Source organism: Cryptomeria japonica, chromosome 9 (assembly GCF_030272615.1).
Source record: "Cryptomeria japonica chromosome 9, Sugi_1.0, whole genome shotgun sequence".
Classification (NCBI taxonomy): domain Eukaryota; kingdom Viridiplantae; phylum Streptophyta; class Pinopsida; order Cupressales; family Cupressaceae; genus Cryptomeria; species Cryptomeria japonica.
The window spans coordinates 606405542-606432353 of NC_081413.1; the positions used below are offsets into that span (position 1 = coordinate 606405542).

The 26812-nt window shown below is 37.7% G+C and overlaps 1 protein-coding gene across 1 annotated transcript in view; it reads left to right on the forward strand.

Annotated features, from left to right (window-relative positions):
* The window catches only part of LOC131041034 (hsp70 nucleotide exchange factor FES1), a 147407-nt gene that overhangs the window by 10255 nt on the left and 110340 nt on the right, over nucleotides 1-26812 (forward strand). Inside the window, 1 exon segment of the mRNA XM_057974047.2 lies at nucleotides 10623-10714. Within this exon segment, the coding sequence (XP_057830030.2) occupies nucleotides 10623-10714 (92 nt within the window).

A 26812-nucleotide genomic window follows, 5' to 3' on the forward strand; every position in this document is an offset into this window, starting at 1 on the left:
CAACATGAGTCTAAACAACACAAAGCATATCCATGGGAAACACGAAGCATACACGTGGAAGGCACAGAGCATACACATGGAAAACACGAAGCATACATATATGCAAACACGGAGTATACATGTGAATACACACATTGTGAAATTTCTTTCTTGTTATGAGTAGAAACACAAATCAACACTTGCCTGATGCAAAAATATAAACATCCAATCTAGTTTGTGATGTCCCCAACTCCGCAATCTAGAGAAAACATATAAACGATGAATTTTAATGATTGATTAATTCATTTAGGGTGTAATTTGTCTAAATTCATTTGAGTTTATTTGTTATCAATAAGTCAATTCCATATTTAATTCCTAGTGGGATAAAAGGGATAAGCTACCTTAGGATGCCCGTAGCGCTTATCAGGCCCAAGGACGGTGCATACCCCCTTGGCCCTCCTGCTAGAAGCCCTTTGTCAACTGCAGTGGGTGGGCTACCTGACAGAGGCCTAGTTCCTGGCTTATCAGGCCCAAGGACGGTACATACCCCCTTGGCCCTCCTGTTAGAAGCCCTTTGTCAACTGCAGTGGGTGGGCTACCTGACAGAGGCCTAGTTCCTGCTATCCCTGTTGCCTAATTCCTCATTTATCTCACTGGGTTTGGATATGCAATTGTTTTATTCATTATCTTGGTAGTAACTTATATTATTAAGGATTTCAATTGGAATAAATGTAATGAGTCTGATTAGCCATATCGACAAAGAGGATAGATAGCACAATGTTTGGATACTTTCCTCAAGTATTAAATGGACTATGCTTAACTCCCTATTTGCCATTAATGAGAGAGAAGAGATTTAGACACAACGAGACGCCCGTAGCGCTTATCAGGCCCAAGAGCGGTACACTCCCCCTTGGCCCTCCTGCCAGAAGCCCTTTGTCAACTGCAGTGGGTGGGCTACCTGACAGAGGCCTAGTTCCTGCTGACCTCATCGTTCTATCTCTCTCCCACACTAGTGGTGAATGTGAAGTCTACATCTATTATTAGTCAATTTCTTTAAGATTATACTGTTATCAATGAGATAATTGCACTATTTTAATTTAAATTACTCTGAAGTCATACCATTTCAATATCTATTTGGCTGATAATAATATATTTTAAATTCATCTTACGAGATAGAACCTTCGTTGCTTATCGGTCATGGTACTTGCCTCTGTTTATTGACCAGAATAATTCGTTGATTCAATCTTACCCTACAGGATGGCAAGATCATAGCTCTGATACCATTTGTAATGTCCCCTTCTAGGTTTAGCCCTGATTTAACCATAATTAATCTATTTCCATATTCTTATGACTTAAACTAGATTGGTTAGGAAGTAAACCTATCTTAACCATGAACCAAATCAGGGATATTTCATAGTTCAATCGGATTATCAATTATAAAATTGTTCATCCCCTATACTAGGTAATTAATTTTTGTCATTCATAATTCTTCTTACCGTTCACTATCTAATTAGCTCTTTCAGTTTTATAATCTATTATTTTAATTTGTGTCTTATTAAGACATTATATGTTTATATATAATCTTTAATCTGATTTTGACATAAATGAACTATATTATATTATAAATCATTTATATGTCTATTAGTTATCTATTTATCAATTACCTATTCTTATAAAATATTATAATAATTATAATCATTCTATTATTATATTATTAATAAATTTTGTGTAAGAACATTACTGTGCTTCATATATTAAGCACGTCCCCATGCATACCACCAAGAACAAGGATGTCACTGCCTGTAATTTAATAACAGTTCTGATCTAATGTGATTGATGGTGCTCATCAGTGATGCAACTTGACTTCCCTTTATAATCACAGACTATATATAATAATTTCTCCCCCTTCCATCATGCTTACTTCAGAACAGTCTCTCAGTATTATAACATAGTTTGAGTCTAAGTAACCAACATGAATTGAGTGTATTTTCTAACATAAGATTTCCAAGTATAATTGGTATTCACCATACGAGGTATGCAAAAATATATATGCATTTGATACAGTGATGTGTTTATACAGATTTGTTTCAGAATGTAGATTAATGTGCACAGAAATCCAGAATGACTAAGCATATCAGACTTTGGTTTGTTACAGCCTTATAATATAATTATATTCAAGTATACAGAATATTATTTCCACATATGTATGAGATCTGTAAATACTATTACCGGAATCAGTTATTTAGATATATATATGGATAGTGCGGAATATTGCTGAGAGTCCATACCTGGGCGCCTTCCTTCCAAGTGCCAGTCTGATTATTGAAGTAGTTTATTCTCGTTTTCTATCCTTATGTTTTGCTAATTCCTTTTGGACGTATTTATCCCTTTTCTTTCGTGGTCAATAGCCACGCTCAAGAGATACAATGGTTAGTGGCAACGATCTTGTTTTATTGATGTCTTATTAATATTTAGGTATTCATTCTATTTAATGAATAAACAATCATCGATGACCAAAGTAATTAAATATTATTATTAATCATGATATTAAATATTATTATTTAATCAAGTACTAGTGACACGAGGATATGATAGACTACCCTCTTGTTTAGTTATTATATCTCCTAACACAACTTAGCTTGCCTCTTTTATACTTGTAATGGTAATTAAGTGTTTGCAAAGGCAGACAGATCTGACATGCGTCAGATCTGGTCTGCCATTATGTGTTTTACTCCCTAGTTTAGCAAATATAATCAGTGATCAAGACAAGCACCGGTTAGCAATACATTTAATAGATATTGCAGATATTACTTAACAGTAATTATTATTAATGCAAGTTAATATTTATTGTGGATATTAATAATTATTGGAAATATTAGTTAATAAATATTGCTTGTGATTATAAATACAAATCAGTATTTATTTAATAATTATTGTGAATATTGATTAATGAACAAAATAAATAGTTTAGATCCTCTTCAAATAGAATGCTCAAAATATAAGGGATATTACAACAAATTAAGGATTCTCAAATCAAGGAGCCACAAACACAAGAGAATCTGGATTATAAAGATATGATTGTAATAGATCATTCATTTCTTTGTCTACTTCCTTTAATGACCTTTCGATTCATTTTGCAATTTTGTTTCTTTTAGAGATTTCACAAAATTGAAGAAGTACTAACGTTGTAAGGTTAAGTTGGGTACATTACACATTCCGAAGTTGTGAGGCCATACCAAAAAGTGTCATACTCGTAACACAAGGAATTGTCAAAATTAATTGTGAGGGCATTAGTAATATTAATTGTATTAACAATATTAAATTCTATTAATAATAAAATGTGATTCACATATTACTAAATAATTTTTGTATAATAATTTTCAATATTAATTTGTGAATAATAATAATAATATTTAATAATTAAATATTAATAGATATTAATAATAATATTTAATAATTAAATATTAATAATTTCAAATAATCATTTGTTGATTGTATTAGTTTATAATAATAATTGTTTCATTTAGATTATAATTAACGATCAAGGAGGGGACATGACAACGTTCTTTTTTATAAAGAAGCAAGTCATTTTGTCATCACCTTCCAAGTCCGTGTGCCTTTTAGAACAAGGTGCTTTTGTATTCACCTTAGATAGCCCAAAAATAATATTGAGATGTTAGGTTATCATAAAATAAGGTTGAAATGAAGTATAATGAAGTTCAAATGTTTTAAAGAAAGAACAAAGTCGTTTTGGTATTATCGTCGGCTCTGTATAGGCCCAAGGAAATATAAAAAGGGTATTCAGTCATTATAAAGAGGATCAAAAAAAGCAAGTAAAAGTCGGTCAACATTAAAAGGAAGGTGGCAAAGTTAAAATGTTGTCTTCTACGCCACTTATTTTTGCCAAAAATAATAATCATAAAATCTCGAGAAAGTGTCACAATGCCTTCATAAAATATTGAACAAAATACCGAAACTTCCTAAAGCGCCCGAGTGTTAGCAAAGTAATTAAAAGGGAGTCGAATAAAATGAAAGGAGAACATTTTGTTTTCAAAGCCTGAAGTAAATGCCGTGATTGACTAAGTTGTAAAATAAGTCGAAATTCATAAGTAAGCTTGGGCGTAAAATTGAAAAGAAAGCCTAAATGAAGAAGGCAAAGTAATATCGGGTCGATACTACACCTTCATATGCCTGTCAAGAATGTCGAGCATGGTCATGACGTTTGATATAACGTTCAAATTTTTAATCAAACACAAAAGTGAAATAGGTAAAGGCTCGGGCATTTTAAACAAAGCGCCTTTTTGCTATCTCCCTTCACAATACTGAAAATAATATTGAGAAATAGCTAGGCCTCAGCAAGATGAAATTCTTCTTGGCCATAATGTTTAAAGAGAGTTTGGTGTTTTTGTTCAAATCCTTCATAGAACAAATGAAATATGAGATGATAATTGATCTTTGACCCATGTGTTCATGCAGGATGAGGTGCTGGAAGGAGCCAAGGGGAAATTTAATGCATAGATTGAAGGTCGCCAAGGCCGGAGGATGAAGATCCAACATGCAAGATCAAAATGGTGATCACAGAGTAGTGCTTGTGAGGAATGTGCTGCAGCGTAGGACCGAAATGATGTTATTCCAAAATTTTGGAAGGCATCAACAAAACACTCAGAATGCTACAAGGATATGCAGAAATAAAGAATACAGAGTAGGAAATTACAAAAATCAGTTTGTTTGTAAAAAACAGAATTGCTTTATTGTAAAAGAACTACTTGTGAGCCCCATTAATGCAATTTAAAACAAAGGGGACACGAGTTAGTTATTTCTCAGCTACTTGATTTATAAAATTGATTGAGAAGAGTTGCAGGTAGTTGGATAGGTGGTTGAAAGAGGCAGTTGGGAAGTTATGGGAATTATTAGGTATGGGCTAAAGCCGTTAGGCTTCTAGAAGACATATCACAACCACTGGATGATTTAAATCTTGGCCTTTGATTCTAGAATGTAAAAGCTATAAAAGGAGAATCCCTCTCTCTTTGTAAAGGGTTAGATTTAGGAGTTAGAGCAGTTAGAGTCTAGACAACTAGCAGATTAGGAGTAGAAGTAGAATAGAATGGACCGTTGAGTAGAAATTGTTGTAATGGTAGTTGAAACAGATAAATAAACATTAAATTATAGTGTTTGTCATTTGTTCTCTTTTGTTTGCATGGTTTCTTTTCATCTGGTTAATTAGAGTTAGAGTTCAATGATTTTAATGGTGAAATGTGAAGGTATCTGATTTGATTTCAAGTTCATACCATTGGGGGCTTGCTGATTGTAGGCCTATGTGTATGGTTAGTCTGAACTCAATACTGTTCTTAATTCAATTGTAGGTGTTTGTTTCAGGCTGCACCAGAATTGTGTGCATCAAAGTTGAACTACTCGCCACTAGGCAAAAACTCGGCGAAAAGCTCGACAACTTAAAAACACGCTTAAATTTAATAAAAAATGCATTTTTTTGCAAAATTTAATGAGAAGATGCATCCAATGAGTCAATAAATGACAACACAAAAGAAACAAGCTGATTCTAGATATATTTAAATGCAAAGTGTCTAAAAAATCGCATCCTCATGAGGAATGTTGATAGCTGGAAGCCTAAAAGCAATATAGTAAATAGTTTTTGTAAAACCAAAAGTAAATACATCATTACAAATTAGAATTGCAACTTCCTCTTCCCAGCTCTAGCAAAAAAACTGGGAGAGGTAGATCTAGAGGGTCCAGTCCTAGAAGTCTGCAGTGGGCGTGTGAGTGTCTGTGCCTCCTCTCTCGGTATGGCTGGCTCATCCTCCATCATGGCTGAAGCTATGTTTCCACCTTCTTGTGGCACTGGCAATGACTCCTCATCCTCATCCTCTTCCTCCTCAATGTCATCCAGTGTGAAACCAAATCCACCCCCCTCCTCCATAGCCTGCCTCTCCAAATTAGTGATCTCACCCTCGGAAAACAATGGAGGCTGCTCCTGCGATGTCCAATCACTGTAAGGATCTATATCATCCAAGTCAATTGGACCACCTTCTACTTCCTCTACCTTCCTTACACGCAATCGAAGGTTATATTGCACGAAGACAAGGTCATTGAGGCGTTTCTGCGCTAACTTGCTCCTCTTCTTCGTGTGGATTGCTTCAAACAAGCTCCAATTGCGCTCACAATTGGATGAACTACAAAGTTGACATAAGACTCCGAGGGAATTTTTTTTGAGATGGGGGGTGTTTCCACCCCAATTTTGTCACCAAGCATCTGCAAAATAATTTTTTTTTGAAAAGATAGAAAGCAAAGAGAAAAGAGAACATAATTTATCAGTTTATCAATCACTTTAGATCCCAAAATCCAAATGGCAAATGTTATACTTAGGGTTTGAGTGGTTCTTCCTCTCCTAGCCAACTCTGAAGAGAATAGCTTACCCCTTCCTTCCTCATAATTTTGGAGCTCACTCACAATGAGGTCTCTCTCCTGGACATTGGGTACCATCCTCTCAATGCATGTATTGAGGCCCTCCATGACCTCTCCATTCGGATTTGAGTAAGAACCCCCGAAGGGTTGAGGAAGTACCCTGCTGCATGAATGGGTTGGTGGAGCTGATTGTTCCACCTCCTATCAACAATTTCCCAAATGGGTCAAATTTGAGTCTATCCCCCTTGTAGTAGTTTTTGATAGACTCCTTGGCCCTATCCATGGCCTCATAAAGATATCCCATTGTGGTTTTATCCCCATCCACCAAGTGGAGAACTCGAACCAAGGGCTCTGACACCTACAATTGAAAAATACAAATTACAAAAAGATTAATTAATGAAGTTACAAATTAGTAATGAGAGACTTGAATCAAGAATAAGTAAAAATTAAAGTTTTGAAGTTACCTTCACAATCTTCGCAGCCCTTTATGCAAACTGGTTGTCGAACACTATGAATGCCACAACCTCTCCTTCAGGCTTCTTTGAATAAGGTGAGTTAAGCCATTCTCCACTCACAAACATTTGTTTCAAAGAAGTCAATGCAGCAAGAACACTTTGCAACGTCAAGAAAATCATTGCAAACCTTGTGACACCACCTCTCACCAAATCTCTCCTTTGGGTGTGCTGTCTCATCAAATTTAGAACCCTAGGGTGATTGTAAATATATTTGGTGATCCTCCTTGCATTTTCCACAACTGGAGTCACCCACTCAAGTTTGCCTATGTCCTCCAAAAGAAGGTCAAGGACATGTGTTGCACAAGGTGTCCAAAACAGAGTGGGGTGCCTCTCTTGGAGGATTCTTCCTGCAAAAGAAGTTATTCTTAAGAAAGACGCAACCAAGTAAAACAAAGCCACAAGTACAACAAATGAAAATATTGGTAATGCCTAAAGGTGATAATTCAAAAGGATTCTACCTGCTCACACATATGTTGCTGCATTAATTGTGATGATTTGCACCACATTCTCTAGCCTCACCTCCATCACAACTTGCTCCAACATTCCAGCTAATGTTTCTGCATTTTTCACCTTGTTGGAGGTATCAACCAACTTCAAGAACACTACATTGTCCTTGCAAGCAACCAAAATTTTTATAATGGTGTGGTTCGTGCCATCTGTCCATCCATCAGAAAGAATGGTGCAGCCATATTTTGCCCATTCATTTTTTTGTTCCTCTACCACTTCCTTTGCCCTACCAACAACATTTGTGAGCAACCTACAAGAACAAACTGAAATTAGTTCTTAGTACACAATTTTGATTTAATAAACAAGAAATCTACAAAAAAATTAAAAATGAAATCAAGTGGACTATTTAGTAATTTACTAACCTCTCACTCAACTCCTTGCGAGTAGGGGCCTTGTACCCCTTTCCTACAATTGTCATTGCGGTCACCAAATTCAACCAATAAGGATTTTCCGCCACATTGAATGGAATGTTGTTGAAGTACCAAAACTCAACACATGCAATGTGGCATTTCTCATGTGCCTCCCTATTCCATCCAGTGACATCTAATGATGGTTGTGCTCTAGGTTTGTTCTTGGGCACAAAATAGTCACCTATGGACCTTGATCGTGATGCAATAGTGGCACTGGCACTGCTAGAGCCAGGTACTCTACTAGAGGAACCAGATGCAATGGGCGAGGTGGTGGTGGGTTTGTGGATACGTGGGCCACGCCGAGAGCCCACTATGCTCTAAAGTGCATCTTGTTCCTCTTCAATATCAATAGAAGCACCTTGAGATTCAGCTATGGCTGATCTCGTGGCTAGCTTTACCCTCTCCCTTTGCAATTTCTTCTCTTCCCCAGCTGCAAGTAGGGCATTCATTTCTCTTTTTATTTCAGGAGTTCTCCCTATGCATTCTCTAGCATCATGTTTGTCTATGCTAGCAAGGTGGTATTTGAGGTGGTTGATGCCTCCATGAAGTACTCTTTCACACTTTATGCAAATAACTTCCCCAGGTTCGGGTCCCTCATATGCATAATTCCAAGCCCTATCTCTAGCACCTCTAGGACGGGTGCCTATATAACCGGATGGGCATGGTTCTAGTGACCAATCATGACTTGCCATATTTAATGCTTAGTTAACCTACACATACAAAGTGAAAAAAAAAGTTAACATTTTAGTTAAACAATTTAGCAAACTATCTAAATTAGTTGAAAAGCATTTAGATATCATTTAAAGTTTAAAAAGAAAAAAAACTATTAGGGTTTGATTTTGTTTTGAAAACTAGATATTCTTCAAAACAATAGTGAAAAAATCTACAAAACTTGTCAAAACTAGTGTTAAATCTTGTTCAAATAAGTTAAAAAGATTTTAAACTACTTAGGAATGATTTTTAACTCATCTAAATTCAACAAAATATAAACAAAATGTTTTAAAAAAGCATAGGAAAAAAAAACAAAAAAAAACTTGGGAATCTGATTTTTCTTGAAAATCCCCGTCAAATCCACTTGGAATAACTCAAAAATCACTCCAACTCAACCTTCACCCTTCTCAGCCCAAAACCCAATCAAAAAACACAAAATGAATAACCTTTCCGTCGTTTTGCGTTTTCAGGCACAGGCGGGTGAGTTTTTGACTCGGACTCGCTGAGTTTTTGGCCAAAACTCGGCGAGTAAAAATTGTTAATACTCGCCGGATACAAAAAATCGGCGAGTTTTTGGAACTCGCCGGATACAAAAACTTGGCGAGTTTTTGCAACTCGCCGAGTTTTCGGCGAGTAGTTCAACTATGGTGTGCCTGAATGGATATCCATAGTCTGAAAACCCTTTTATCCCTTGGAGCTTGCACTATTCTTGTGGAGTTGTGAGTATATCTTTAGCTAAGAAGGGATTAGTTTGTGAGAAATTTGTCTACCCGCAACATCAATCATTACTATAATTGTCCATAGGATTCCTAAACCTTATCCTTTTGCTTTTATTTTTCCTCAGTTCGAGAATCACAACATCGCCAGATGCAGATCAGCTTGCGGCATTCGTAAGCCCCCTCATGTTTACCAACAAAACACATAACCGCTGAGTTATCCTAAGTCGTCAAGACCTGACAGTTGGAACCTTGAGGTTATCCCCTTTGATCAGTCTGAGCAGCATTAGGGATTTCCATTTTGAGGAGAGAATAAGATACTTAGCATTCTATTCTGTGTTGACAAAGGATTAGTGCTTACTTTTCCCGCATCAACATACAACATAATGTATCTGTTTATGATTACTCAGTACTGAAGAATGTGTATACAGTCTAGGAAAAAGATATTAATATATGATTGCTTATATATATATATATATATATTTTGTATGCTTTGATTAAATGTTATAATCAGCCATGTTTTGATTAAATGCTATAATCAGCCATGTTAGAGGCTAGTCAGTTTAAAGGACTGACGACAATTTTGATGCCGAATTCTGCTCCGAAGGCCTCCAAAAATTTGATTTACTAGAACATAGAAATACTGAAAAAAATTGGATTTTCAATATTTTCCATCTCTGCTCATTCCAGCACCTCCTGCTCCAGATCAGACCCTTAATTAATTTATCTTTTTCACTTAGAGAAAAAATCAATTGATATTAGTGAGCTCTGACATTAAATACAACATTAATGACAACCCTAATTATTTGTACAATATGCTCCTTTGACATCAATGACAATATTTCCAACACAGCTACTTTAACTATATGCAAATTTCTATTCTTGAAGCCTTCAATCGGCATTAATCTTCTTTCCTTAGGGAGGGTATCATTTTGATTATTTATAATGGCTGACCTTACAGTTTGCAATATTTTTATTATAGGAGTTGTTTCATAAGTTTTAACATGACAGACATACTCTTCAGTGTGCAAATGACAGATGCTCATCCACTTTCATATAATGGTACAATACCTTTATGGTATACAATGATACATATTGCTAGTAGATAAATATATTTAGAGCTACTTTAACTATATGCAAATTCCTATTCTTTAAGCCTTTGATCAGCATTAACCCTCTTTTCTGAGTTTGTAGTTCCGATAGAGATATTGTTATATTGCAATAATTGTAAAACATTACTAGAGGTTTCTTACAATGGATATAAATATGCTTAATGAGTTGAAGGGAAGGTGGTGTATATGTTATAATTATTCTTTATATTTTTTAGCTGTAAATCAAGAAAGTATATGTGCTGTGTAATTCAGGCCATTCTGATCCAGGGAAGTTAAGGGTGACTGCACAGGAAATTCAGAAGTTAAGTTCAAAAGAGCTGGAGAGGCGTCGAGAAGAAATAAAGGTTTGTGATGTCCTTATATGCAAGCATACATATAAATGAAAGATATGTTGAATGTGTATAGCTTCGGTCGGAATTCACTGATCAAGACTATACAATTCAAACGGTCTAATTGGCCTATCGGCCTTAGACGTTTGAATGGCTGTTCTTATCATTAGACTCTGTCTTCGGATTAGTTATTAACCTTTATCTGCTTGTCATCTATTTCTATTGCTATCAGTTTACATCTATTATCGATTTAATAGTTAATCGATTTCTATTCTATAGTAATTGATTGTTAATGACCGATGGTAATAAGTTATGTTTAACTAATGGAAAATTCGTGTTAGTTAGTATTCCGATTCAGTAATGAATCGTTACGGGTCTTCTGTGGCCACCACTACGTGTTAAAGGGACACGACTCTCTTAAGGAAGCCTGTGGATGACATATGTATAGATGATATGATTTACTTAGAACGTAACAATGACAATATATAGCAGATCGATATACCAATATATGTGAAAAAAGAGAGACAGCCGTGGAAGCGATAAAATACTTGTGGGTGAATCGCATCTTATTCTATACATTGTAATCTGTGACTACTCAGATTGAAGACGAAGTTGATGTGACAAACAGGGAGCAATCAATATTGTTGTGATAACGAATAGCAGTCAATATCATTGCACTTACAGCAGTTGACATCTTTGTGCATAATTACTATATTATAATTTATAAAAATTACCTATATATAAATCTGATCCACTTTAACAAGATAATATCACTCTATCTGTTTACAGAGATCACATTTCTCAACGTATAAGTATTAATTTGTAAAGAGTCACTTTGCCAAAAGAATTTTCAAGGAAACTTTCGAATTGAAGCATAGATACAACTTCTCTTTTCTATAAAGATAAAGCAGCACTGGCAAATAAATATGGATGTTCATGATATTTAATTTGTCCAATTTATATGTTGTAATAAGTTTGTGTGACTTCTGAGTCAGGATTATATGTTCCTGAATGGTGACATTTTGATGAGTTTGGAAAATGAGGTTAATAACCTCCCATTTTTGTGGAAATGCATAACACATATTGGCTGCTGTGCTCTATTGCTCATGTTTATCTTCATTATACTTCTCTCTATCCATGTAGCTTGAAAAATACTCATTGTTGGTTTTGATTGATGATATGGTTTCTCTAGATTGTTTTTCTTGAAAACAATTATCATGTATTTGTGGATCTAGAGTTCTATAGTTTTTTGTATCCTATGGAGCAGAAACCAATTTATTCAATAGAAACAGAAAAAGCTTTTAGACCTATATGTTGTTCATTGATTACGGCTTTAATCCCTTGGCAGTTTGCAGGGAGAGGATGAGATTTTTTATTTGCAGGCTTACCATGGTAGTCATCATTAGCTTGTGCTTTTCAAACATTTGCTCTAATCATTAGGGTTTTCTACAGGAGATTTTGATGAAGTTCAGAGTTAGATTTCCTCTTTTTCTTTATTTTTGAGTTAATTGATATCTATTACCACTACTTTGGTTGGACTTTGTATTTAAGACGAGCTGTATTCGCTACTGGTATCTAAAAGTTTATCATATTTTGCTCCTTTACTTTTCTGGCAGAAGCTCCACTAAACTTGTTCTTATTGATCTATTGTGGGTGTAATTCTCATTTTATGTAGTGTTTGTTGGAAATCTTGCTCCAACCTAGGCTTGGCTCACGGCTTACTTTCTGTAGATTGGGGCCTGCTGGTTCATCAGGAGTGGAGACACTCTTGCCAAATGGCCATGTTTGTGTCAGGTTTGGCATTGGAAGGGGATATTCTTATAGTCCAATGTTGGTTCCCATTGTAGTCTATCTAGTTCCAGAATAATCATATTCAGGAGTATCTTTTCCAGATCTAGATTAATACAAATTTGCGCATTGTTCAATCTTGAATTTCATGTCGTCTTAGAGGTTGTTAAATATTCCCCAATGACAACTTATATAAATTGTAGTGATTTCTCTTGCCAGTTTCCAGTTGGGAGAAGTGGTAGCTGGATCCAATAGGATCTGTAGTTGGGAGATCCTTGGTTGGGTGGAAGGAAAGAGCCCAATATTTCATGAAGAGCTCAAATGTGTTGAAGAATCATGGTCCTCCTTGGAAGATGCGCTCTTTTCCTGTTTTGAGGTGAAGACTCTCATAAAATCAGAGATATCCTTTGGGCATCATAAGAGTCTCCACTATACACATGAACATTATTTTTCTCGAATCAAAGTCTTAAGTGTTCTAAGTTCTGGTATTGTTTTCATAACAGAGCTATTACAGTATTAGCTTATAACAATCATGATCTCTTCTCCATGTATGCAAGGGAAAAGCTGGTTTTTAAAGGATTTTCCATTTTTAAGTAGCCATAATTCTCCTTGATCTGAAAATTTGGATGGTTAATTGTCTTTTGATCTGATATTGCATAAAACCTTTGAGTTCTGTATTGTTTAGTTTTGCTGGTTTTGAAGCTGTTACATTCTTGAAGAATTTTGGTGTTTGGAGGACTAATTAATCGGGGAGGCCATAGCGTCTTCCTGGCTAGGTTGAAGAGTTGATGAGTCTTGTGGGAAGAAGGGACAAGTGATGGAGTATGGATATGCAGGAATATGAGTGCTTTTATCATTGTCATGGGTTTGCTTCTTCAAATATGTTCACCATAGCCTAGGGCTTAACCACCTTTGATTGTTTAAAAATAATATGATGCTTTATTAGGATGTCCATGATTAAGACAAGACCTTACAGGATCAGCATGATAAATGATTTTTTTACAAAATTTGGTGCTATGAAATTGATGATGAATCCTTGTACTATGGCATTAACTCAATAAAAAACATCAAGCGTAAGCAGCATCTCTAATTAAGTTAGACAATTTGAAGTTGACAAAGAGATGGTTCTCCATGTACAGAAGTGCTCCAAAGTTAATAGGCATTCTGGTAGAAGGTTGTGTCATTGGCAAATGGCTTATCATGATATGTCTCACTCAAATCTATGGTCATGATATTGGGAAAGCTGGATAAATCATAGGTGCTAATAAATGAATGGCCTAGAGCTTTCATTAAATCAGATGAGTTCAAAACTCTCAACAAAGATCAAATAAAAATCCATCTGTTCAGTAAGTTTCTTGGAAACACAACTCTAATTTATATTTTTAGAGATCATATACCTAGAATCGTTCAAAGTGACTATTTAATATTTGCTTCTACACTTAGTTGTATAAAAGTCCCGCTTAACATATATTGTCACCTATAGATGGATAATCTTGATATCATTTACAATGGATGGTTAATCTTGAAGATGATTTTCAATTTTTGTAGAAGCTGATAACTATAGACAATTTCTTATCTTGTATTTTGCTATTTAAAAAACAAAATCACATATATGAATATTGTAACAGTACTGTTTAATAGCACAAGTTATTGGTATATAGTGCTGCACTTTTGTACTTCAATCAATTGATAGAAATCTATACATGAATGCTTTAAACCCTCTACTGGTATTATCTTTTTATTAACAATTTGGCATTAGATGATAATATTGTCTACTACAAATTATGGCCTTACATTTTGAAGGAAAATACATGCTTTTTGTTCTTTTAACTCTCTTCAAGCAATTACTAACATAGAGGAAAACAAAATATCATGTGACATTTAAGAGTCACCTACAAGAAGTTTCTTGATTTTTGAGAGATATTTCTGGAGACATCTAGATACATTAACTCAAGGCCCCCATGTTGTTTGGAGATGTTTGTATATGCATTTCCAAGATGGAGATGTGTTTCTGAGATAGGAGATGAGTACTAGGGGTTAGCCTACGAGTCTCTAGCTAATTATGTTGCAAGACAATGAAAAATGAAATTCACTTTTTAGTGTAGCATGATGTGCTCACTCTTAACATAGTTTGTGTCTAGAATCAAGATTGAATTTTATAGTGTTTAACTATAATAATGAAGGCAAAAAATAGCTAAAACATTGTGAAAGGAATATAGAAATCTCTTTAGTAGCCATAATGAAACTACATTGACCTACTGAAGATCTCTCTATTGAGGTAGGTAGGAGATTGATGATTCTTTTGGAGGCGATATATTTGACATGTAAGCCTACAAATTGAAAACTTATAGGTTGGGATTTAATATTTAGATTTTATGTTAACATGGGTAAAATGATGATATTGCTATTAGGATTCAATCGTATAGTTTTCGAGTCAAGCTCGAACTCAAGCATGCTTAACCATGGAGTTTTCCCCAATGTTAAGCCCACTTAGCTTGCTACCCCATTTGCAAACCTTCAACAAGTGTTGTGCCTTATGAACCATTTGTTATAGAGCCCCTTTAGCTCATCAATTGATTAGTAGGAGACATTTTCCACAACAAATCAATTTATAATATTGCTAGGATTCAACTATGTAGTTTTTGAGTCAAATTCATTGACCCATGTTTCATGAATAGTGGTTTACAAGAACCCATCTCTCATGAGTATGAATGGCATATTTAGCACTCATTGCATCTAGGTGATGCTCACAATGGTGGAGCATTGGGCTTTCCCAAGAGGTCACCCATCCCAGTACTACTTCAACTCAAGCATGCTTAACCATGGAGTTTTTGCCAAGGTTAAGCCTACCTATCTTGCTAATCCATTTGCAAAACCTTTAGCAAGTGTTGCGCCTTATTAACCATTCATTAGAGAGCCCCTTTAACTCATTAATTGATAAGCAAGAGACATTTTCTAGAGCAAGTCAGATAATGATATTGCTATTAGGATTTAATTGTATAGTTTTTGAATTAAACTCATTGACCTTGATGTCAATATCATAGTTTGACTTGTTGTGGAAGATGTCTCCTACTTATCAATTGATGAGCGAAAGGGGCTCTATAATGAATGGTTCATAATGAACAACACTTGCTGAAGGTTTTGGAAATGGGGTAGTGAGCTAAGTGGGTTTAACCTTGGGGAAAACTCCATGGTTAAGTGTGCTTGATTTGGAGTAGTACTAGGATGGGTGGCTTCTTCGGAGGCCCAAGGCTTCACCTCTGTGAGCTTCAGCTAGATGCATTGAGTGCTAAGTGTACTGTTGTGCCTTGCACACACTCCCTATCGTTGACAGGGGCCCCCCTTTTTTAATTTGTTGGTCACGTCCTCGTTGAGGTCCCTAGTGGGAAAATTTTGGTTGATTCGCAAAGAGAAGATGCAACATTGAAGAGGTTGGAGTGTTAGGGAAATGATCCTACCTACAATTGAGCCAGGTTTGAGTCCTAAGCCCTGGAGATTCCATAACCTGAGAGTCGATCGCGATTCTGTTCTTAAAGGGAAGATGAATAAGGAGCCTTAAGGTAAAATCACGAATATTGGCGAGGCAACAAGACTTGTGAGCAAGATATTTGAAACTAATCTCTCAAGATTCGGTCTTTAAAGATAAATTCGGCCTAAAAGGCCAAAGTGAGAGACAAAAGGGGACAATCGGCCTCAAAGGCCAAATTGCGAGATGTAAGGACGTTTTTCCTAGGCCGGAATCCAAGTCAAATCCCTTTCCAAGCCAAAATCGGCCTAAATGGCCAAAATGAGAGCTCCATTTACTAAAATCGGCTTCTAAGGCCAAAATCCAAGTCAAAAACTAAAAAAATCGGCTTAAAGGGTCGAAATGAAGGAAAGGTCTAAAAAATCGGCCTCTTGGGCCGAAATTTGAAACAAAAGTTGGCAAATCGGCCTTGAGACTCGAAATTCAAACATAGAGGGCCCAAAAGCAGCTTCTTAACCCAAAATGCAAAGTCATAAAACTCTCAAATCGGCCTAATGGGTTGAAGTGAAGGAAGGGCATCTCAAATCGGCCTTTAGACCCGAAATTCAAAATCTTAAAGCTCAAAATTGGCCTCCAATGCCAAAATGAGAGAAAAGTCGCTAGAGCACCTTCATAAGCCAAAAAAGGTAATAACCCTTAAAGACAAATTCGGCCTAAAGGACCAAAATGAGAGACACAAGAGGAAAATTCGGCCTAAAAGGCCAAAATGCTAGATGAAGACCCCAAAATCGTTCCAAGGTCGAAAGAAAAGGTGAAGCTCACAAATCGGCCTCCAAGGCCGAAATGTGAGATAAAGTTCAAAGTCTCCCAAGTTACACACAATCGTTTATAGTCCGAAATTGATCGATCAATCAAAATCGGGCAAAAAGACCCCATGGGCCGAAAATGAATAAAACTCACAAAAGTATCTTCTTAGCTGAAATTGAAATTAGAAGGAAAATCACACATTTTGGTCTTTCAGGCCAAAAATCGCGCAAAAGAGGAGATTAAAACTTTCACATCGAGTCTTTTAGCCGAGGCCCGATATAATGACAAACAAGTTCGAAAGGCCGAAAAGGAGTTAAGTTGACAAATTGCCTTTCTAGACCGAAAATGTAATCACCTGAAAATCGAGCAATATATGTGATATGAGCCGAAATCATTCAAGGAGGAAAATTGCGCAATATATGTGATTTGAGCCAAAATCATTCAAGGGGAGCTAAAATTGCGACTTTCCTTTCCATGCCGAATTTGGACCAGAGAAACCCAATGTCAAATTGAGTTGAAGGCGCACGTTTTGCTTCAGATACCTGATTTTTCAGAGGGCAAGCAAAAGACTGAATTCATGAAATCTCACCAAATAAATCAGGAGGCCGAAAGGTAAAATGTTTAACCTCCCCCATTCTGGCCGCGAATATCAAAGGAAAGAGGCTCATCGTATCGGCTTGAAAGCCCTCATTCTAGCCAAGAGAGGAAGGTCAAAATCGTATTTTAAAGGTGAAAATTCGGAGACCAAAGTCAAGACGCCCTCTAAAATCGTTCATTCTTAGCTAGATAGCCGATTTCTTTCACCAAGAGGAAGGACACCCAAGACAAGCTCATCGCTGCCAGGTAAGTTTGAATTCCTCCTTTGAAATGATTTAAATTATGCAGAATAATAGTGTTACTTGATCTAGGGTTTAAAAATGCAAAGGTAAAATTCAAATTAGTTTTGACAACTTAGCACCCAAGCAGCAACATTCAACCGTAAACTGTCAAAATCGACCCTCTAGCCAAAAAAATTCAGACTTAGGCAAATTTAACAATTCTGGTCCAAAAACTGCAAACATAGTTGTCTTTTCGAAGCGCACATTCAGAACGATTAGCACAAGGAAAATTGAAAACTTAAATGCCGAGTCGCGAAATCAATACATTTTGTGACCTTTTCGTTGTCAGCAGCATAAAGAGCAACTTTTTGAAAATTTGATCAAACCAATTAACCAAACCGACTGATTTTCAAATTCAAATTGCATTTAGTCCCAGGCGTAGAATTACAGTTGTTTAAAAAGTCTGTTTCAAAACACTTTTAAATTTCAAAATTGTGTGGCTGTTTAAATAATTTCTCATGCTAACGCCGTCTATGGGCACTACTAACCCATATTTTTGCATTAAGGCTTGCCTCGTAATCCGTGTCCAGGTGTGCAGGATAAATGCCTAAACAAAGTCTTCAAAGGCACCCGACGCGCTAGGAGCATCACAGACCTCCAGAGTTGACATCCTTTGCAAGCTTGAGAATATGAAATATCAGTACCAGGGAGGAGTAATCAAAGAGTCCAAGGTCCAAAGTGTGTGGGACAAAATAGGAGATACAAACCTCGGGCATATCGACATTCAGGATTTCAGGAACATGGTGTACTCTCCTAACGCCTATGGCAAGCCCAGACAGATGTTGGAGAGTGGTATTGCTCAGGCTGTTGGTTTCCCACCGGCCATGCAAAACTATGAGTTGGTGGTTGAAGCCACTAAGCATTATCAGCCGGAAACCAAATTAGTGGTGGTAAAGGGAATGGTAATGGCTGACTTCACACCTGAGGCTATTGGGGAAACCTTCGATATCCCACTTCCTGAGCGCGCCACTGCAGTAACCATTGATGAAGCCTAAATTGCCTATGACATGAATCCTAGTCAGTGCAAAACACTAATAAATTAACAATGGTTTAAAGAAAGAAAAGCCCCGAGCACTAGGATTGGCAAAAAGACTCGCAGAAGCGAGTTTAACAACGAATATGGGGACATGGTTACCTTGCTTAGCCGGGTCATGGGACTTCCACACTCCAACCTATTTGAGGAATGGATGTTTTACTTCACCGAGCAAGTCTTCGTTGGGAAAGCTAAGTTTGACTGGGCTCAAATCATTAGCGATAACATTCATACACAACTAGTTCAGCTTGAAGAGAAAAAGTACTTCACCATGACCTCCTACTTAGTCTATATGTTTGCTCGGCACCAGTCGCTACCAAGATTGATCAAAAGGGGTGAGATTGGGAATGGGCCAAATCAGGTGAAAGTATATGACTGCTACCCCCAACTGCATTACTATGACATAACTCAGAGAGAGAAGAATAACATTGCATATGCGATTGGTCAGTATGAGTGTGTAAATGACGCTTTTACAATGCGCATGGTCAAGCTAATGCAGGGGGGTTTGCACATAAGACTATCAAAGCAAGCTATCACACTGAGTCGGAAGTACGGTGCATGGTTTATCCAGTTCCCTAGATTCTCCTACATCAAAATATTAGGCTTTGAGGGAACACCGTATCGGCTCCCCCGTTACCCATCAGACATATTGGTCCTCATGTAGGTTGCACAACAGGCACACCCAACAGGTAGCATACTCAGGGACAAAAAGCAGTCAGGATTCACATTCCCTATGATCATAGGCAACCTTGATGTGCACTTCAAGAATTCTGTGCAAGCCAACGAATCATTCGACCAGCTGGCATCATATTGTTTGCAGGAGCACTTCCCCAGGAAGTACTTTGATCCTGTTGGATTGGGAATGAAGGCCTATGGCAGGCATTACAGGGCTAAGGCGTCCATAGAGGACTACTGGAGAAATTGTTCAGATGATTTTGAGATCCGCTGGTGGGAATACTCAAGCTTGAGTGTTCAACAAATGCGACTTTATGAGTACCACTAGGTCCTAGATCAGGTCATGGACTATGGGAATTGTTTGCAAGTTCAGGAGTTCAAGGTAGTCAAGGACCTCCCGCCAGCCATTGATTGGGCTCAAGACCCAATCACGGACTTTGAAGCCGTCATGGAGGGCCCAAGAAGATATACAGACTACTGGCTAGCCCAGCAAATAGAAAGGCTAACCCATGAGGGAACCCAATTTACATATGATATGATGGGTAGTCTAGATTCCCATTCTTCAGAAGACGAGGGAACATCAAGCGCACCAAGGGAGGAGGTTGAAAAACCTGAAAAGAAAAGAAAGAAGGCAAGGGCCAGTAGGGGAACCCGGACGTCAAAAAGGACAAGAAGAGAAAAGATACCAATCATGTGGCTAGAAGTTACTACCTCATCCAAGGACCCCAGTTCAGAGGATGATGTGGTTGAGCTTGATCACCTACCAACTCCACCTCCACAAAATGATCCGATTGCATTAGAGGCAAATGATCCACAAACACAAAGTGAGCATGAAATAGAGGCAAGGATCGTTGGTTTGGATGGACCTGAAAATCAGGTCGAGGATGGAGAGATTGCACCAGATCAAGGGGTTGACAAACAAGAGTCCACGCAAGGAAGCAAACATGAGTTGCGGCAGGAGGAAGGTGGCTACAAGGATGATACCACAGTTGAGGGAGAAAAGGAAGAAGATAGAACCCAAGAACCCAGTAGAACTGAGGAGAAACCACTACTAGAAGCTACCCAGCAGTTGCTCAATGAGGTGGGAGAAAACTCAACGGTGAGTAAAGGATTGGACACTGCACCCATTCCTCCTTCTATGCCCGATCAGTTGCAGATAGGTAGTGAATCGGCTGGGGCATCCAAAGAACAGAGTGGGGATTTGGTAGTAACCTCTAGACAAACCATCCCTCATGATTGGTTGATAGCTTGGGCATAGCGGAAAGCGACTGTCAAGTCACCGATTAACCTGGAGGATATCTTCTCTCGGATAGTAGAAATAAAAGCTAAAGGAAAGAAAAGGCCAAAGACTTACTCCAGGATTACCAAGTATGAGCAAAGGAATCAGACAATTCATATTGCTGCCCCACCTTCAGACAAACCGGCAGATTAGGTTGCATTGGCTGACTATAGCGTCACGTCCATCCCAATAGGGCGAGCAACCAAAGAGAAGGAAAGGGAAGAATTTAAGGATTCCGTACAAAATATGCTCTGGCAACTAGATGAAATAACTGCTGAGCAACTAGATGAAATAACTGCTGAGAGGGATATGTACCGAGCTCGTGCTGAGCAAGCCGAGGGATACATAGATCACCTATTAAGACCACTGCAACATACCGCCGAGTCCCATATTCCCCCAAAAAATTACAACTGAATTTGAGGGAGTGCGCGACACTGCCAAGGCAGTTAGAGAATGGATCCGGGGCATCAAGACAAGAGGAAAGAGGATCATTGATGATGTATTTGAAGTAACACTCAAAATACATGCAACTCGGATAAAGATGGTGGAGGTAGAAAAGGAGTACGCCAAAATCCAGAAGACAATTGGCTTGGCTCAACCACTCATGAGGTCTCTTTTCTGGACTCACGCTTAGATTCCCACACTAAATACTATCCTGGATCCCTATGACATCAATACTTTCAAGGAGTGGTTTTGGATTGTCAGCATGAAAATGGACATGGCCGACATCGTTAGAAAAACTCAAGAGGAATGCGAGGAGGACTTGTCTGGTATTGAGAGCATTGGTGAAGATATCCTTAAGGCATTGGTCATTGGTTGGAAGGATACCATGGGAGATGCTGATGTAGTGTTGTGATGGAATGCCAGGTTGAGGGCCGATAAAACTACATACTATGTGGAAGACTTAGAGTGCATCAGCAAGCTGCACGCAGACATACTGCGTTTTGGTGATCATCAATTTGATTGGCGCGAGCAACTGAGGATAGTGGACACTCATCTCGAGGGCACACTGTTCAAAATGCGTAATCCTCCTTTTCCCTCTAATAAGGAGTTGTTCCCTGTTTGCATAAGGTTTCAAGAATATGTTCGGGAAGAGCGTGTGGCAAACCGAGACATCTAGAAAGGATACTTGCGAGGGGAAGTTGAATTTTTGGAGAAAGAGTCTACCTCAGGGAAAGAAAAAGTGCTTTCTTAAAAAGTATTTGTTTCTTTTAAATTTTAAATGCACTTTTTCAGGATAAAGTTTCTTTCCAACTACCCAAAGTCATTGCAGATTTTGAGCTCCGTGCAGGTGCACTTTTTGGGGAGCAGCTTTATGTTGGGTAGTTGGTAGTTATTAGTTTGTTGATAGTTGGTGGGGGATATTTTGTTCCTCATTAATAGGTATGGGCAGCCATATTTTGTAGGATGAATTTGGGCCACTTGTAAGAATAGATCTTGGCCATTCATCCATTTTTGAAAATCTATATAAGGGATGGTTTCTCCCTCATTTTGTAAGAAGTTTAAGATTGTTGTTGAAATTTTGGCAAAATTTATGTAGAATTAATGGATATTAAAGCTGTCTTGTTTCCTTATGAGTGCATGGTCTCCTTCTTCACCTTTTACTTTTCCTGTTATGTATTTTGATTTCAGATGGTACTTTTAGGATAATATTTGATAGAAACCTTAGTGTTCATACCATTAAGGATTGACTAATTGTCATTTCCTCTTGCATGGTTTAATCTGAACCAAATTTTATGCTCTTGTTCGGTTGTTAAACATCAAAAGAATGGATGTCTGATTCTATATTTATGTTTAATAACATGAAAATCCAACTCCCTTTGAAGATTGCACTAGATTTTATAGAATTGTGCTTTAATTAGCTGATAATGTTTAATCTGGTTTTTTCAAGGTTTCTGTCTATTTTTATGAACATGCTATCTTAGGTAGATTAATTAGATTTTCTCTCTCTTTCCCTTTCCTTTTTTCCTTTTTTTTTTATCAAATTGGAGTTTAAACAACTTCATGTTAAGGTAAAAAAATCTGATGAAATCAAAACCGTAGAGTCCTAGGGAACCGGTACGAACGGAACCAATTCTGCCTAACCGTAAGTCCCCTTTGTGTATCTAGCAAAGCACATCATACCGTTGAGTTATCCTGTAGTCATGATCTGACAACCAAAACATTGAGGTAACGCCCAAATGATCAATCCAAACAGCATTAGGGATCTCCTTATTTCAAGAGAGGATAGGATACTCAGCTAGTAAATTCTATTCTGTGTTGGCCTCGGATAGAGTTGTAGCAATACGCAAGTTTAGCCACGTCAACACGTACCATTCATTCTCATGAGAGATGGGTTCCTATGAACCACTACTCATGAAACATGGGTCAATGAATTTGATTCAAACTACATAGTTGAATCTTGATAGCAATATCATAATTTGACTTGCTGTGGAAAATGTCTCCTACTTATCGATTGATGAGCTAAAGGGGCTCTGTAATGAATGGTTCACAAGGCACAACACTTGCTGAAGGTTTTGCAAATGGGGTAGCAAGCTAAGTGGGCTTAACCTTGGGGAAAACTACATGGATAAGCACACTTGAGTTGGAGTAGTATTGTGATGGGTGACCTATCGGGAAGGCCCAATGTTTCATCTCTGCGAGCATCACCTAGATGCAGTAGGTGCTAAGTGTACCATTCATTCTCATGAAAGATGTGTTCTTGTGAAGCACTACTCATGAAACATGGGTCAATGAGCTTGACTCAAAAACTACATAGTTGAATCTTGATAACCATATCATAAATTGAATTGCTATGGAAAATGTCTCCTACTTATCAATGGTTAAAATGAATTAATAGTGAAGATTTATATCTTCTTTAATGATTTGTTGAAGCCGTAGCTATGCAAAAGCCCCTCAAAGAGGTATGATTCTTGTGAAATAATCCTTTGGTTGTGTTATTTTTCACCATTGTTCCATTTTATCAAGTTATATGCAATTGTATAGCCATTATACTTCTACAATATATTTTTTGTTGTATGGTGCTTTTCTATATATTTGTGTGTTTCTTGTTTTACTGTTGCATATGTCAGTCAATACTTTTTGTTGGTTAGTATTTGAATGGATTTACAACTATGTTCAACAGGGATGCATCACTACTTATGAATTCCTTGTCCTTGTTCTTGTTTGCCTGCCCTCATACTTGTTGTGACCACATCACACATCGCCCCATCAAGATGGGGAGCCCCCCTTTTTTTCTAGGTTTTTGTCTTCTCTAGGAGTAGTCTCTCTATGCTCTTTTCTAGTGAATGGAGTGGAGTAGGTTATCAAGCGTTGCAAGAATGATTCGAAGATGAAGGACTCAAGATTGAACAAACTAAGCAAAATCAGGTGAAAGAGTTAAGTGAAGAGTCGTTCATAAGGTTACGTACCTTGTAACTTGAGAGCAAGATTTTCATCAAGACAGTGTACCTTGCTCCCTCATTGGAGTGAATTTGCCTAAGTCCCTTGACCTTGTCCTTGCCAAGGTCCTAGAGAAAAAAATTCACCAAGGGCATGTACCTTCCAAAGGTCACAGAGCGAATTTCCTCCATAGGTGTTCTTAAGGGTCGAATTGATAATGCTTTCATATGGACAGATTGGAAAAGTCAAGGTCAAAATCAACCAAGTGAAAGAGCGATTTTCAAGCCATGTCCTTAGAAAGGTCATAGAGCAAATTTTATTTGAGTCATGTCCTTCCAAAGGATCCAAAGCGAAATTTTCATGTCCTTGCTAAGGGTCTAGAGCGAAATTTTGCTAAGTTGAGTACCTTGTTGAGGATCAAGGGCGAATTTGTTCAAGCATGTACCTTGTTGAGATCAAACTTTCCTAGTAAGTCTTGTACCTTTTGAAGGACATAGAGCAAAAATTTTCATCCAAGTCTTGTCCTTGGAGAGGTCATGGAGCGAACTTTTTCACCTTGACCCTGTCCTTGCTAAGGACATAGAGCGAAATACTTATTGAGATTCATGTCCTTGCGAAGGACATAGAGTGAACTTATTTCAAGATGGCGTACCTTCCCAAGGTCCTAGAGTGAGTTATTTCCAATTGATGTACCTCCTGAAGGTCATGTCCTTGGAAAGAACACAGAGCGAATTTTATTTTTGAGTCATGTCCTTGGAGAGGACCTAGAGCGAAATTTTTATCAAGATTCATGTCCTTGCTAAGGACATGGAGCGGACTTTCGACCTTGTCCTTGCTAAGGTCCTAGAGCGAACTTGTTTCTTGTCCTTCCAAGGGTCCTAGAGCAAATTTCCAAGTCATGTCCTTCCAAGGGTCCTAGAGCGAATCATGTGTGTACCTTGCCAATAACCCAAAGCAAAATTCTCAAAGAAAAGCATTTTGGTGCCAAAATAATATTCAAAATTCGAACTGCAAAGGAGATGAAGAAAGTTTGTGTTGAGTCGGCCAGCATGAGAAAGGTAATTTGTTGTTTTATTTTTGCTAAATCAAGTCGTCCTTGCACCCCAAAAGACATGACTTTTACCCTAGGCGCTTATAAAGGAGAAGTTAGAACATTTATTTTAATCATCAACTCAAAACATTTTCTTCTCTCCAAATGCGAATTTGGGAACAGATTCAGCGAACTTCTTCAGCTAGGCATCAAATTTTGTCAGCACATAAGCGAATTTCATCAGAATATAGGCGAATTGCTCCAGCGCAAAGATGAAATTGGACATTGAAAGTGCAGACCTGCTAATCAAAGAAGATAAATTCGAGCACCAAAGATACAGATCTGATGTTTTAGGAAGGCGAATTCACCATGAAGCATCTGAATTAATCAAGAGGGAGCGAATTGTACTCAGCTAGGAGCCTATCATACAGCAAATTCACCTTGGAACAGCCCAGATTTGCCGTAGACTTCAGAATTGCATTCCAAATAGTGAATTCATTAGTTAAGCAAATCATCAAAATCAGAAGTAAGGACTGCATTTAAGATAAAAAATTAGGTCTGATTAGAGGCAGAATATCATAATTCATTCAATTTAGGATGCATGTAAAGAGTCAGATCAGTCTTATTAAGCATTTGATTAGAATCATTAGAGTGTAGGACTGGTTTAAATCAGCATTTCATCTTCATTCTAAGGTATTGCAAGCCTGAAGTCAATAATTTTCATAACCTTGTCAAGACTTAACTTGAACATTTTTAATAGGTGAATGATGGCAGCACCCAAGGCAAGTGGATCTACCTCCCGGCAAGCTCTCATCAAAGAAGATCAGAAGAATGATGACTTGGAGACCAAAATTACATCCCGGTGGAACAACATTGGAGATACAAACCTTGGGAACTTCAATGTGAAGAAGTTTCATGAGGCACCATAAATTGGCAAACCATCACCTATAGCTAAGAGGATAATAGAAAGTGGCATCATCAAGGCAGCCGGCTTCCCTCCTGCAGTTAGATGTCATGAACTAATGATTGAGTGCGCCAAACACTATGATTCACACTCAAGGACAATTGTGGCTGAGGCTGGAACCGTCCTTGCGTACCTATCAGAAACAGCTATAAGTGAAGCATTCCACCTACCAAAACAAAGGGACATGATCTATAGAAGCTTGGAAGGAGCTAAATCATTATATGAAGATGATCTTGATGCATGCCTAGCAGTCATCAATAGGGATTGGTTGCAAAAGAGCAGACCTTTCTTGAACAAGATACCTAATGGCCACACCAAATCGACTTCCAAGAGGAATTCAGGGATTTGATCACCATGCTTGGTCGAGTTATAGGTGCTCCTCAAGCCTTTTGTTTTGATAAATGGATATTCTTCTTCATACAAATAATCATCCAAGGGAAAGGAATGATCAATTGGGCAAGAACCATTAGTAATAGCCTAGATGTATAATTGAGAAGGTTAGTTCCCACCAAGTCATTCCACATGAGCTCATATGTCATATATTCTCTAGCAAGGAATTATGAATATGCGGGACTACCATATAGAGGCAGAGTTGGAAGGAGGCACAGAGAGATAAGGGTTTGTGATTCATATGAAATATTGCATCACCTACCTAAGAAGCACTATAGAACAGTCAATGATACTTTCACAATGCACATCACTAGGATCCTACAAGGTGGAATCCATTAGAGATTGTCTCTGGAGGCACAAGCACTTGTCAAACAATATGGTGCATGGTTCATTCAATTTCCCAAATTCACATACATAAGGAT